The 15,587-nt window shown below is 35.8% G+C and overlaps 1 protein-coding gene across 11 annotated transcripts in view; it reads left to right on the top strand.

Moving 5' to 3' along the window:
* PUM2 (pumilio RNA binding family member 2) overlaps positions 1–15,587 on the top strand; it is a 71,683-nt gene that overhangs the window by 36,641 nt on the left and 19,455 nt on the right. For all 11 annotated transcript variants that reach the window (XM_026066811.1, XM_026066773.1, XM_026066796.1 and 8 more), the window contains 4 exons: positions 521–660; positions 2,480–2,618; positions 9,585–9,728; positions 10,706–10,984. In XM_026066811.1, the coding sequence (XP_025922596.1) occupies positions 521–660; positions 2,480–2,618; positions 9,585–9,728; positions 10,706–10,984 (702 nt within the window). The remainder of the gene's footprint in view (positions 1–520; positions 661–2,479; positions 2,619–9,584; positions 9,729–10,705; positions 10,985–15,587) is intronic.

Here is a 15,587-nt window from a genome sequence, read left to right as displayed (position 1 = left end):
AATAAGCTGAATGAGATAAGTGTACAAGATTAAGCCCATTCTGAAGAGTGTGACCTAGTAGGAAGGGGAGGCTGAAGGAGTAGTTCTATTTATATGCAGAGGAAGTATACAAAATGGAGGAATATTAGTAGACCAAAGTTTCAGCATTTAACTATGAGGAGGATGGATTTGCTTCATTCTGTGATTTTTCTGAAGTGATCTTTTTCCAAGAGTGGAAATTGACTTTGAATGATATATAAGCTTTGGTTACTGACAGGACTTGCATAAGTTTTCCTTTATCACCTGAGTCTCCCAAAGATACTTATTTTTATATAAGAAAAGTATGGTTTGATAAAAGTGCTTTTAATTTCTTCATTCATGTTTGTGTATCTTTTTGTCTAGTATGAGAATTCCTGTATTTTTTAATACTGCATTCAGATTTGGTGTTCAGAAGATAGATCAATGAGGGATACTATAAACAATACAAGCAATTATTTTAACTAGCTGCAATAAATAGAATAAGAATGTTTTCTGGGTTTAGGTCCTGCTGTGGTTCCTCCTCAGTATTATGGTGTTCCATGGGGGGTGTATCCAGCCAATTTATTTCAGCAGCAAACTGCAGCAGCAAATACCACAGCAAATCAGCAAGCAGCATCACAAGCACAACAGGGACAGCAACCGGTATGTCCTTCATATAAAGGAGACGTGTGTTTAAAGTCTTACCTCTAAATTTTGTATATCAATGTATAAAGAAGATCAACATACAGAAAATTTTACATAATTTAAATGTTCTTGTGTTCTAACAAATGTAATAGGTGAATGTTAAAGAATTTACTGTTTGATTTCTTTTTATTTCTCAGTTTCCTTACATTACCAATTATTGTACTCTTTTAAAATTCCTTTATTGCATAGTAAATATCTGGCTTAATTTTATAATCCCAATTTTAAAAAAGTACATTAAACCAGTTTCTTGAATCTGCTTGCTGTGCTTTGTTTAAACCTGTCAAGCTAATTCTACCTGTACAGTTATTTAAAAATTAATGTAAAGCTGGAAACTAGCCTAAGAGGCTAACGTGATGATTGGGTAGTAATTTCAGGAAGTAATTTTTTTTAAAAGCATGAGAGAGAATTATTTTTCTGTACTTCTAATAATTAGTTGCGTTTAGCAATAACTTAGCAATATTACGCATATCTCCTTGTCTTTTTAAAAGTAGCAAAATAAATAACATGAAGTTGCTGTCAGTAAATTTGTTGCTTCATGGGAGAGGAGTACTGCCCTGAATAATTTTCTGTAACAGAATAGTTGTAGTACAACATCACCATCCAAATAAAGAGTAAGCAACAACTAGAACTTGTTGGAATTTTCTTTTCTCTAAATGATTTTTTTACATACTACTTCTCTGTTGTTACTCTAGATGCAATTTTTGAGCCACTGTATGATATTTCAGTATGAACAGATGGCCTTTTTCCAAAGGAAAAACCTACATTTTAAAATAATCTTACATTGGGCAGATGCTTGAAGAAACATTTTTGAATTTCTGAATTTTTTTTCACTAGAAATATATTTAACTTCAGTGCTATTTTCATGACTTCAACATATAGGAGGTGACTTTAAGTTACCATGAAGAAGTTCCAGAGTCACTCCATCGCGGTTTTACTGTTCCGGTGGAGCTTTCCCTCCTACTGATCTTGTTTATCAGTGAACTGTATTGATAACTGAATGTGTATCATCTTCTCTGTGTGTGATTTGTTTTTTTTTTTTTTTTTGCTTTGTCTTTAAAATTTATATATCCAGTTGATTAAAAAAAAAAAATCACATGTAAGATATTTTGTAGGGATATATTGTAAATTGTATTTTCCTGTTATTTCAGACCTGGAAAAAGTTACCTATACCAAGACAAATAGAGTAGTTGAAAGGATTTAGATTGCTCTTCAAGCCAATTGATTCCCAAAGATGTGCTACCAGAACATAAAACGAGCTTCTGTTGCATGGTGATGGAGTGTTAGGTGACTTTTTAAAGCCTAGTGGATGAATTTTTGCAGCATTGTTGGCAATGTAGTGTTAATTATTTAGACAAGTTATTACAAGTTGTGAAATATTCAGGCTTACATTCAGTTGGCTGAAAAGAAGTATAAACAAAACATTTGTCAGGGAAGGGCAAGTGTTTGGTTAATCTGGATGATGATGTATTTCTAAATTCATTTTTGCAGATTTTCTTCATTATTTTATACTCATTGACATTGAGGAAACATACATGAGATCTACTGTCCAGAGTAGGGCAGGTATTTTATCGTCACATTTGCTAGCAAACTAGTTTATGCCTGTTACTTTTTATATGTATATATACTTGAAACCAATAAGAAAAGAGTATTTGCAAAAATTAAATTTAGAGCTAAATGACATCAAATACATAAAGCGACTGTTTTAGACCTTTTGTAGTGTATAGTGGGTTTTCTTTCTCACCTTTTCTCAAAAGGATATCATATTGATCTTTTGTAGGTTCTACGTGCTGGAGCAACTCAACGCCCTCTTACTCCCAATCAGAGTCAGCAAGGGCAACAGGCAGAGTCACTTGCAGCAGCTGCAGCAGCAAATCCAGCTTTGGCTTTTGGTCAGGGTCTTGCTACAGGCATGCCAGGTATGTTATCATCGGATTAAGGGAACTAAAAATCACTTTTTTAAGTGATCGTTGTTATTAGATAACAAGCTAGCTATCAAAATCCTGCTACATTTATGGTGGACTGCTTAGAATTGAGTTTTATGGAGTTTTAAGTTGTTCAGTTGGGTTAAAATACTAGCATGAGGTTCTTCAAGCCCAAGAAACTATGCTAGCCTTTTTGATTTGTAGTATTTGCTTTGTATTTGTTGTTATAAATGTAAAATATCTGTGGTATTCCTTACACATACAGGATAATTTCATATGTAATGAAGCAACCACGTACCATCTTAAAAGATTGTAAGTTGTCTAAATTGTTATTCTGATGCAACAGGAAGTATTAATTTGTCTTTCTAAAGTATTTTATGCCTGTGGCATTTAATGATATTACTAAATCTAGAATTCAAAATACAAAATTAGGACATTTAAAAGGAAATTACTGCTTAATTACCGAAGATCGTGATGAGCTTTTAAGTACTCCAAAGCCTGAGATTCTTTTAGTGTGTAGGGCTTCTGACTTCTCTAGGGAATGGATAGTTCTTACAATGTTATTCTGAATCTCAGTATCTGTGTGTTATAAGCACACAGTGTGTTGAGTAGAAGGTCAGCATCATTTCTGAGTGTTTGGTATGCTTGAACAAGAACATCTTAAGCATATTTCTTGGCCCCTTCTCAGTATGAATGGTAAATTTTGCCTCTCTAATCTTAACGTAATTAAACTAAATAAAGTTGATGGTACCTGCAAATGGGTTTGTCTTGCACAGATTCTCTCCTCCCCTAGGTCCCAACCTATAGAAATCAGAGATAGTTTGTTACTGGATGCTCCAAGACTACATTCTGCGTTTTACCTCATGCGATCAGATTTTACACCTCTAGCTGCAGAACAGGCTGGTTCTTGTACTTTTCCTGTCTGATCTGTTTTATAATTGCAATTTTTATTTCTTTTCATGCAGCAGTAACTTCAGCTTTTAGAAACTTCCTCTTTCAGCTAAAATGAGGAATCACCAAAGTGCTGAAGCACTGGTTTCTCTAACATATCACCTTTCAAGTGATTTCTCTGTACCTTACCAAAGTAGCAGAGAAGGCCTTCAAGCACTGAGGCATGTCAAAGATGCTGTAGGCATCTTTGCAAAAGCCTCAAAGGGTGAGCTGTGTTCTGCTATGTTTTTTGTTTTGTTTCTAGCTACCTATCAGTTCTTGATTCGGACATGGAGCTTGAAGAGTGTGAAGTTGACTGTGTCTTGTAACAAGCCTGTGTCCCCTCCTGGGGCATAAAATAGTGTAGTCTGTCTTTAAATCGTCTGGGCAGGAGCATTACATAACTAATGATAAAAGGGGGGAGAGCTATAAACAAGTTTAATCTCTGTTCTCAGGTAGACCTTTATCCTAGGAAGTATGATCGTATTAGTGAGGTCCTGCAGAACTGCTTGTGGATAATTATGTACGTCTGTGAATACCTTCAAAACCACAAATCCAGAACTTCGAGCTAGGACTGTACGTGCAATGACACCTAATTTGTGGACCATTTCTCACATTTTTTTTAAATGTGAGATGAACACTTTGCATGTACTTAGTCTGAAAAAACTGATTCTGTGAGATCGTGAGCCAGTGCCATTTTGGCTTCTGTGAGAATCTGTTCTAAATTTAGTAAGTACTAATTTCAAGCTAAAATGAATCTTCAAAGGAAGAAAGAGTGGATGTCTTGCAAGGCATAGGTCCAAGATGAGTTTCAAACTTCTGAGTATTCTATTTTGGAGAGAATATTTGTAGTTTGGCTGCAGCGCAAGCTCATAAATGAGTAAATTATTCACCTCTTCCATAATGTTTTCTTTTAAATGTATGTTTCAGCTGAGTGTTTTCCCCTGCAACAGCCTGCATGTTGAATGAAATTAATGAACTATCCCAACTATGGGATATTTTTATTTTATGAATTTGATAGTTCGAGTATTTCTGTATTAATTAGTTAGGGAGGTGGGGTTTTTTGTAGCACTTAAATGAGGCCTATATCTCATCTTGAATGCAAAGAGAAATTGTCCAGGTTACTTTTTTGGAGTGAGTCTATTTTCAGAAAGACTCTGGCTCTTCCTTAAAATCATCAAGAGTGAAATACATTTTGCATCTGAGTTACGTAGTTATGTTTTCATCCACTCCTAATTTAGCAAGTCATTCAGTTTCAAGAATTCTTAAAGAATTGGATAGGTTTTGGTTAAATGGATGTGCCAGGCAAAGTCAGAGGGTAGTCCCAATTTCATCATACTATGGTCAGTACTCATTCACTGCTACCAGTAAAGCTGTCCTCATCACAGGCAAGGGCTGGACTCAGTTGTGTCCTCCAAATTGACATATGTGCATATAGAAATCCTCATATGACCTCAGTTGTCTAAGGAGCCATTATGCCCAGTGGAGATATAGCTAGTGCCGTCACTGTACAGAGACTAAAGAGCCATTGGGCTTACCTTAAAACAGATGCCTAGTGGTTGGTCAGCTGAATTGCTCTGGCGGCTTCGTTGACTGTATTGACTAGCTCAGTTGCGACTTAGTTGTATTAAATTCAAACAGATCTAGCGGTAACMTTAAGTACAGCAGTGCACCTAACATGCAGATGGACATGTGAATTGAATTGTCTGAATTAAATGTATAAAACATGAGAATCGACAGTCTCAATTTATTATCGTTGTGTTTTTTATTATTACCTAGAGGAATTAGAGGTGTGAGGTTGTACTGGGTTGTGCATTCCATGCCTCTAGGTAATATGAAATAGAAAACAAACTTAATTGTGGCAGACATACAGAGTGAATTACAGTATTGGCAAAATTACAGTGGTTATAGTGAGTAGAAATAATTATTTACTGCTAGAACAAGAAGTCCTGAATTTGATTTATGAAAGGACAAGTGCAAAGATAAGGCCATGTATATTATGGTCAGAACAAAAAGCTATGGCAGTTTGGTTTTCAGTGAGCTTGGGAAACTGAAATGAAGGTTGCAGCAGTTAGGGAGAGATGGAAGATTGAGAACTGAATACAATTTTCAAATTGTTATGCAAAGGAAAATAGTTGGATCTTGGGACTGTTGAGAAGGAAGAAGCTGTATATTGTCTACATAGGGAGAGAGGGCACTTCAGAGACTCACAGGTTATGTGAGAGATGTCAGGATGATGGTGTTACAGGGGACATAATGATTGAGTAGGCAGTAAGAAGTGTCACAGTTGTTAAATTTAATAGAGAGAAGTGACAAACTTTGACATATGTTTGGCTTAAAATTATGTCATCATCTAGGGAAGTTGCATAGAGGGAAGGGGAGTAGGAGATCTGGGCAGAACTGTGTTACTCCATATAAAAATGTGAGAAGAGTGTGAAGTATCCAGTGAAAGATGCTGAAGAAATTACTGTATGGATAAGAGGAGCACTAAGAATGGTCTGTAAGAGCCAAGAGAACAGACTTCCTTTCCTTCTCTCCTTCTTAAAGAGTATTGAAGGTTTGTGTGAAAAGAATCCAGAAAGTTTTCAAAGTGTGGGTTTTTGGAGACATTTGGAAATCATTTCAGCCAGCACAGTACTGGTAAACCAGATTGTTTATTTTCATATTCCCCACTGATCTTGAGACAGTAAATGTGGGTAAAGCAACTAAATTTTAGGAAAAAAATATAATTAGGATATGATTAGGAATCAAAGAGTATGCTTTATTTCTTATTCTCAGTGGGAAGACCACAGTAAGCCTGAATGTGAAGGCACTTAAATGAGGTTTGATAGGGGTTAATTTGAGCAAGAAATTGAATAGGCACAGGAGGAGAGAGGGAATTAGGGGAAAGATCATCTGGCAAGTCGCTATATCTTTGATAATAGACATTATTTCCCAACTTTCTCACTTCTGTCTGCTTCCCTTTCTGGGGTGGGAGGAAGCAGAATTTTCTAGGATATCGTATGAAGAAGAAAGGGAAAGCAGAACACTTAAATTTTGCTCTGAGGGCTGCTGTTCTTCGATTATTTAATCTGATCGGAGGTGATCTCTTTGAAATTGTATTTTTGGTGTCACAGCAAATGATTTTATACCTTACTTTGAGGTTCCAGATGTTCCAGATGCACTTAGCAAGGTCTCAGCAATTTAGCAAGTAGCCAAACATTGGTTTGTTTTAGTAGTTTGAGTAGAAAGCTGTTGGTCTGCTATTTCTTGTCGGAATATATCTGTTTCAAAGGTCATGAATATGCAAGCACTCTTCAGTTCTTATACATAACTTGGGCCTTCTGTAACTGGTGATATCTTGATGCTAATAACCGAGGTTATTATTACCAGACCTCTGCTCCTTTTAACACTACCATCCTGACACCTCTCTCTCCACTTAGGAACATAACCTGTAAGTCTCGTGCCCTCTCTCCCTATATAGAAAACTTACAGCTTCTTCCTTCTCAACATTCCCAAGATCTGACTATTTTTCTCTGCATACAGATTTGAAAATTGTATTAAGTTTTCAATCTTCCATCTTTTCATCTTTTATTCTTACTTATCTTAAACCAGCAGTTTGTGGGTAGTATCACAGACAAGATAGTAGCAAGTAAGTACCAGTAGAATTTGACATTTTGTAATCCAAAGAGCCAAGTGCAAATTGCTTCCATTTTTGACTCCTGAATCACACTATTCAGTTATTTTGTCTAATACCTTAATCTTAGTTTTTCCAATTAGTGCCAATCCCAGTAAATTATTGCAATGCTGTGTAAATTATATCTTTTTGATTTTTTCCCCCCAGTATTTGGCATTGAAAAATAGGCCTATTTACATTACATGGGCCTGAAGTTATATAAAATGTTGTGTATTGGTTTCAGATGAGCACAAGGGGTGCAAATATATGATCGTATTATAGCTATAGCATTATCCGTGTGTTTGAACATCTGAAGAGGGTAGTTGGACAGAGCAATTACTGGTAAGTATTAGCTGCTTCCCAGTTCTGAAAAAGTGGTTTTATAGGATACAGCGGTAACAAATGAAAGGACCAACAAGATGTAATCATTTGGATGAGCTATGAGTAACATTAGAGGTGATACAGGTGCTAGTAATTAAACATTGCTAATGTATATGGTATTTTAAAGAGTTTTCCTACTGTGTCACATAATCTTCTAATACTCTATTCTGTATTCTTTACAGAACTTCAGTAAAGCAGAGAGCAGTCAGCCTCACCTTTCCCTAGCTTGTGAAAGTAGCGGTCTTAGTGGTGAAGGTAGTGAAGCAGCACGGCACAGTTTATAGGTGGAACTGGCAGTGCCAGTTTCTTAATCAAGTCTATCATAAGACCCTTTTTTGGTTATTCTAACTAGCCAAACTTTCAGATGAACTTTATGTAGAAAGACTTTTTTTCCTATGGTGATGTTGGGAAGGAGAAGGTAGAAGCTGCTGGGATGCAAAATAAGTAGTGAGCAGTGAGAACAGATTTGGAATTATAGTAATGACAAGTTTTCATAAGCAAGACAAGTCCATTCATCTCCAGAACCTGGAACTGAACACAGGGTTCTAGATTTCCATCATTCCTCTCCAGTTTTTTCTTAGCATATAAGAGAATTCAGGCCTGCATCTCCAGCTTCTTTGCAGAGTACCATATCCACCAGGCTGTAGGCTGCTGGTGCTACCAGCTTTGTTTTTGATGCWAGATACCTGGGCAGAAGAGAGTTCACAGCTTGTAGTAGAAATTGAAAAGGAAAGAATATGACTTGGGAACCTGGTGATTAAGCCTGGAATTACAGCCCATGGCCTTTGTGTCCAGATTTATATCTGGATCAAAGAGAACTGGAGCAGTTTTGTCCTCTAGTGGACCTAGTGATGAACATACATGGAGACTGATGCAAAATCTTGATTTTAACATTTACTAAAATAGGTGTTTGTATGATTTTTGCAATTTTGGCTTTTTAAAAATAGCATTAGTATATATTTGAACATGGGAGGAACATTGAAATTATCTTGATTTTTTGTTTGTTATTTTGTTTGTGTTTTTTTGTATTTTAGCAGTAGTCAACCTAAACATTAGACAGTTTTATCTTTCTATTGACAGCTCCCTTTCTTAGGAAGGGAGCTGCTCTTCCATTTAAAGGTTCCAGCTCTTCTCTTCCATTTAGAGATTCTTATTCCAGTTCTCCCATGTCATTATAGCAGAGCCTTACAGTTACTTCTTTAGCTCTTTTCCTATATAAATACATTTTTGTTTTGCTCATTTTGTATCTTTTGCTCTTGTTCATTCATGTCTTGTGGCCTGTTTTACTTCCTACTGCTTGCTTTTCTTCCTTTTTCAGTTCCTCTTTCTCCCCCCAGTTCCAAGAYATAACTGTCAAAATTGACTGAAATTATACTTGGATTACAATCTGTTTTCTGTGAAACTGCCTGGGACTGGATCATTTTTGTTCTGGTCTGAGTATTTCTATGTAGACTCAGAGCACTCCTTTCTTAATGTATTTTTGTAGATGGATTTTAAATGTAATTTAGCCAGAGAATGTGTGGAATTGTCAAACTTCCATTTAATTCAGCTCTTTAATTATATAGATTTCAACACTTATTCTCTTGTACTCCTTTGTATATGAAATAAATGTAAAATATTTTAAATTGCTAGATGAAGCTGATTTGATAATTTAGATATGACCAATTGTGTTGTTCCTTTACCTTTTAAATTTTGGTATTGGAAATTTGCTTTATTAACTTTGAAGATAAAATTCAACTTTAGACTTCTAAATTTTGCTGTTCTTCCAGTTCTAAAAAAATCAGCGGAAGCATTCCTAAATAAGACTTTGTGACGCTATTTTAAGATTTTTGCTAGTTCTTCCTTTTGATGTCCAGTTGACATTCTAAGGCACTATGGCAGAAACACTTTTTCCCCCCTTTGTAGCTCATTGTCATAATATTTCAAGAAGAGAAGAAATGCTGACTACTTTAGAATAGTTTGTACTACTAACTCTTGTATTTTATGTTGCGTAGGCTATCAAGTACTAGCTCCCACTGCCTATTATGATCAGACTGGTGCCTTAGTAGTAGGCCCTGGAGCAAGAACTGGCCTTGGAGCACCAGTCAGATTGGTGGCCTCAACTCCTGTTATAATCAGTTCTGCAGCAGCACAAGCAGGTAAGTATTTGATCTTCCATGGAGAGTTTTCTGCTTCTATATTGAATCTTAACACTAATCTTAGTTGATTAATATATTATTCATATGTTTTTTTACTCATCCTGTGAAGGTTTCCAGGTTTGAAGGATGTACCATACATCTTTCTTATTCTCTTGCCTCCCTTTCTCTGAGAGGCACTGCTGTTTTTCAGAGATGCATCTTTCCTTTTTTTAATTCAGACTTACTGTCTTCCCCCACCCCATACACATACAGGCATGTTTCTGCAAATGCTGTTGCTTGTCAGATATTAACATTTTCCCCTTTCCTCTCCCCGTGCATATACATGCACTTCCCATCAGTCCCCCAAATGGTGTCCTTTAGGAAGCATCATTTCATTGCTTCGGCTGGCAGAAGATGGAGTGCTTTGAGGCCTTACTATGCTTTTTTCATCAAAGTATTTTCTCTTGAAAAGTATRGCAAGGAGAGAAATACAGAACAGATAGCAGAAGAGGAGAACTAGTTATATCAAAAATTTATAGCTTTTTTTTTTTTCTCTTTTAGTTATAGAGTCTGGTACTAATCAGTTCAGAAAATTAGATTTTAAGTTAATCCATAAGCTTCTTACTCTATCCAGAACTCACTTTTGACATTAGTAGATGAAGATAACTGAACAAATGTTAGCTGTAACTCTGCTATCACAACTTTGAATATCAAAGAACAGTTCAGCAAACAGTAATGTCTTATGTTTACACTGAAAATTCCCTCAGTTGCATAAACTATTCTATAGCCTTGATTAGCCTACAACATGTTGTTGTCTTCATTTTTTCCTTGGATAATTAAGACTGTGTAGTATTATAGAGTCTCTTTTAGTCTGTTAATATGTGCATTTCTACTTGTTTAAGAGAGATTCATGAAAATAAGATTTAGATCTGAATAGTCCATTTTCAGTCAGAAATGTTTGAGACTGATTATGATGGTTGAAAACATGTGTTTTACAGCTGCAGCTGCTTCAGCTGGAGGAACAGCAAACAATCTTGCGGGAGCCACGAACGGTCTATTTCGGCCACTTGGTGCCCAGCCACAACAACAACAGCAAACAAATAGCAGCCTACAGTCCAATTCATTTTACGGCAGTAACTCTTTGACCAATAACTCCCAGAGCAGTTCCCTTTTTTCACATGGTCCTGGCCAACCAGGAAGCACATCTCTTGGCTTTGGAAGTAGCAGCTCTCTAGGAGCAGCTATCGGCTCTGCACTTGGTGGATTTGGCTCATCAGGTAGGTTGCTAATATAGTGAGGAAATTCTGAGAGACTGGTATGTAAAGGAGAAAAATGTATCTGTAGCCAGACACATTATAGACATATACATTTCCAAAACAGAAAACAGATTATTCAAGTATATAGGGGGAAGAACCAAAGGCTTTTTAAATTCACTTGGCCTCTGTATAAAAGACAAATTTTTAAAGAATACCCTGTAGTCATAAACATCTCCAAAATATTTTTCCATACTGAGCACTATACTTTGTCCCAGGACTTTGATTTATTTATTTTTTTAGTAAGTTTGTCGTCTTCTTTTTTTTTTAATTTTTTTTCAGGCATTTTGTGTTAAAATAACAATTGATTACTTTTGATATATACATACTTTTGTTGTAGTTCCCATGTCAGGAAAACTTATAAATTGTTTTTTTTTAAAAAAGTGAAATAATATGTGACAAACTAAATATCATCTAATATTGTAGTTTTTCTTTCATAACTTTTCTTTAAAGAACAGGCTGTGACCCTGGACAGACTTTAATACCCAAGAATTGCCCTTGTTTATTTCAGTAGGTTCAATCTTGAGATACAATTAAGCATAACTAGTTCTGAACAAGTTTGGGACCTCAAATTATTGCAACAGATGCTCCCAAATTTTATCTACCTGTTTGTTTAAAAAAAAAATTAAAAAAAATACAGTATGTTGCCATCATGTTTCTGGTTTACAGCAGAAATTTTTTTTTTAATTATTTCCTAGTCTCACAATTTTTAAATACACAAGGTAGGTTTTCCTGTATTGCAGGTCAAATGTTATTAAGGGAAGTGAAATACCTTTTCTGAAGAATATTGACTATTAATCCATAAGTTACAGCACTGAATTGCTTATTAATTTGTTTTTGTTTTTTTGAAATAGGATCAGTGGAGCATATTTACAATCTTATGCATCTTGCAGATGGATAGAAATGGGGGGAAATTTTATGTACTGTAACAGTATTCTTTTTAAAGTAAAATGCCCCACAGGAAATAAATGTTGAGGGAAATTTCCCAAGTGGAGGTTATTACAAGACAGCTTAGTATATGAAAAAAAGGAAAAAAAAATGCCCTTCAGTGTTAAAGTATAATACCTTTCACTTGGTGACTAAGTGAAGGTGAACAGTGGCATCAGATAAACTGCATACCAACAAAGAGATTTTTCTCAGTATTATTTTTCACCAAATAATCTGCAAAATGATTTATGTTAACAAAATTGAATGCAAGGAAGTCCAGAACCAAGTTTTACACTGGTCTTCTATAATATCCATGTTTGGAGTGGATTAGGAGATTCTAAACATATCTTTAATTTAAAAAAGAAAAGAAGTAGAGGCTGCTCAGTTGTGTAGGGGATTCCTAATAATTTCCCATAGTACTACAGCAGGTGAATTTTTACAACTTAATTGTGCTTTCCAGGTGCTGTATTTTGTAATATAGGTTTGTCCTGAACTGCTTATAGGCTCTCAGTGAACTGTTAGCAGCTGTTTTGTTCTAGATACAGTTTCATTTCATTGACAGATAGTGATCACAAGTATATATGCATCCATTCAAATCTCTAGAGAATTTTTAAAACATACAACTCCTTATTCAGTGTTATCAAAAAGGCATCCAAACAATACAAATTTTAATTGTGTATCTACTTACTGAGAAGCAGATTAGTCCTTTCTGGCACACTTTTGTGGTCAGGAGATGAAACCTTTTTCTTATAGCAAAGGTCAGCTCCAGAGCTTTGCCCAAAGCCCTCAGCATAGACAGCAAATACTGAAATCTTGCAGCAGTATCCTAGGTGATATAGTTAGCATGGTATTTTCCACAGGGAAGCAGGAAGCCTGTGCTTTTGCAGTTTGAGAAGTGCTGATGAAAGGTGCTATCTAAACCTAAAGTATTTTTAGTAGTATTATTGGAGTACAAGTATATTGAAAGTGCCCTTCTGCCAAGTATGAATTGTACTTGCCTTAAAGCCATTTAAAAATATGCTTCCTGATTAAAAAAAAAAAAAAAAGTAAGCTCGTGAACTGTACATATATATGAACTGCATTACACAGATGAGTACTTATAAAATGATGTTAATGCACATTGAGACAAATTAAAAATAAGTTTAATTTTTGGTTTGCCAAAGTTTTGGCTTCTTTGTGACTCTCCTCAGTATGGTGTAAGGGTTGAATTTCATTTAAAATACATCCGTGAAGACTGACAGACAGAAATACAGATCTTGCCCTTAAACATTGTTAATGTTTTCAGTTGCTGCAGGGAAATAAAAAGTAGCTTTGCAAAAAATGCAAAAGTTAGCATGTTCTAGCTGAAAGGATGAACAACAAAGTAGAAAACAGAAACAGGTAAACATACAATATAAATAACTATGCATTTTACAGTCCTTTGCTATCTTATTATAAAGTTATACACGCTCTGCTTAAAGATTTAGGTACGTAATAGGTTACTGCAGCTTAACAGGTAACTGAGAATTAGATGAACTACAGCAGCTTTACAAGCCAACTTTTGGCTTGTGACAAATGCAAAGCAATTGCATTAGCTTAGAGAAYGGTGAAGAGGGATAAGCTAATTCAGTTATCTTCTGTGGCTTTTTTTTTTGTGAGCTTAGTGAAAATGCAGCTCAGCTGGTTCATGGTAACTTGTTAAGCTGCAGAAATTCAATTGAATAAGAAACCCTAAAGAAAGCTAAAGTTTGTTTAGCTTAAAACAGCTGGAAAAATAACAATCTGTAAGTAGTCAGTAGTATTGTGTTAACTAATGTTCATGTGGTTTATCAGCTGAGCCAGAACCTGTAAAACTAGTCTCAAATGGTGAGACTTCCTTTAACTGTTGCTTTAATTTGCTCTTCTTATTTCTTAATCTCCTTGCCTAGTTAGTCCAGTATCTTTCCTCCTGGCTTCTCCTCTAGTATGTCCTCCTTCCCAGTTCCAGGCAACATCTATCTTCTCCCCCCAGCATTCCCCCCCCCCCCAGTTTGTTTCCATTTCTGGCTTATACTGTGTGATATTACCATCATCAGCTTACTATTCTAGTCTCTTTGCCCCACTGTTGCATACACCTTCTACAGCTTTCCATCAGATCTGCTTTCTTTTTCACCCTCAGTCCCACTGGTTTTGAAATTCCTTGCCAGTTCTCTTGCAGTCTCCTTGTTGGCTCCTTTGTCTGACTTTACTCTCCACCCAGTTCTGGTTTCCTTTTTTGGTCTATTTCTTGTGTTTGGCTTTTGTGCCCTCTGCATTCACAGTAGATAGCTTCCTTACCACACTGCCTGATGGACATCGAGAACACAAGATGGGATCTTGGGCAGGAGTTTTAGAGTCCACTTTTGGAATGATGTACAGAAGCCTAGAAGTGCAGTTGTAGGGAAAAGCTTTTTCAGCCATCTCAGACATGTCATGTATGGACAGAAGTTTCAGAGTTTTCAGCTGTGACTCCGTAGCAGGTTTCTGCTGAATTTGTATGTACTGTGATTTTTTGCTAAGAATTCTAGCTCAACCAAATAGACAGTGTGAGGGTACCTTAAATAAAGGTCCCCTGTTGCTAGTACAGTGTTCTGAGTACATGACAGCATTAATTTCTCAAATAATAGGTTTCTGGCTTATTTTGGTAAGGGTAAAGCATCTTTGCTTGCCTGGTTCTGTGAAACAGCTGTATTGTTTTGGCTGAACTTGTTTTTCCAAAAATATGTCCTGAGCAGGTGCCTGCCATGAAAAATGTTAATCAAGTTGCTGATGTTATGAGAAAACAAACTAAGATCTTAAAATGGGAAGCAACAGGCAACCTTTATATTGGGCCATGCTGTCCACAGTAGCAAGAAGGTACCTGAGAAGGTAAAGGTTATGGAAGTATGAATTTTTACCTTTTCCTTTTTAAGTTGAAACAGAAATCAAATTTTCAAATTCAGCTTAAAAAGAAGCTTTATATTATCAAAGTATCCATAATCTTGGTTGTGTTCATGAATATAATAAAAATGTTCCAGTGTTAAAATAGGCAATCTAGTTTAATATTTCACTAGTATGCAACAGATACTAGAATTTAACATTTCCTAAAGCTTTGTTGTTCTCCTGATTTATCCTAGACTGTTCATCGCCCTGCTGAATGATGCTGTGCAGGATAACCAGTCCTTCACTAATACTCTGTTAGTTTAAGTGTCTAGTCTTTAATTTGTTTTTCAGAAATACTGGTAGTAGTAAAGTTACGTTTCTAGTTTTTCACCTTAATTTTCCTTGCTCTGCTGTGCTCTTCATCCTCTTCTTATCCTACTCCCACTTTATAACATCTTTCCAAACACTTCTTTGAAAACCATAATTATCAGAGAATTTTAAGTAGTCATTTTTTTCCTACAGGTGAGGGATACGCAAACAAGAGGAAGTTCAGAAACAGCTGAACAGTAACATAGATAATTTTCTGAACTCTTAAGCCAAAAATATACATGTTGTCTCTAGCCTTTTACCTGAAATCATGTATCACTGTCTGACTAATAATTTCTGGTGGAAAACTCTTTTCTTGAAGAGTTTAGTGGGAATATTTTTTAGAACCATTTGTTATATAAAGTGACAGTGTAATCTATAATTTCGTAAGATTCTTACTTGTCCCAAAGCCTGA

Source organism: Apteryx rowi, unplaced genomic scaffold (assembly GCF_003343035.1).
Source record: "Apteryx rowi isolate R43461 unplaced genomic scaffold, aptRow1 scaffold_1032, whole genome shotgun sequence".
Taxonomy (NCBI): Eukaryota; Metazoa; Chordata; class Aves; order Apterygiformes; family Apterygidae; genus Apteryx; species Apteryx rowi.
Note: the sequence above shows the minus strand (reverse complement) of the source record. Positions and strands in the feature narration are given on the sequence as shown.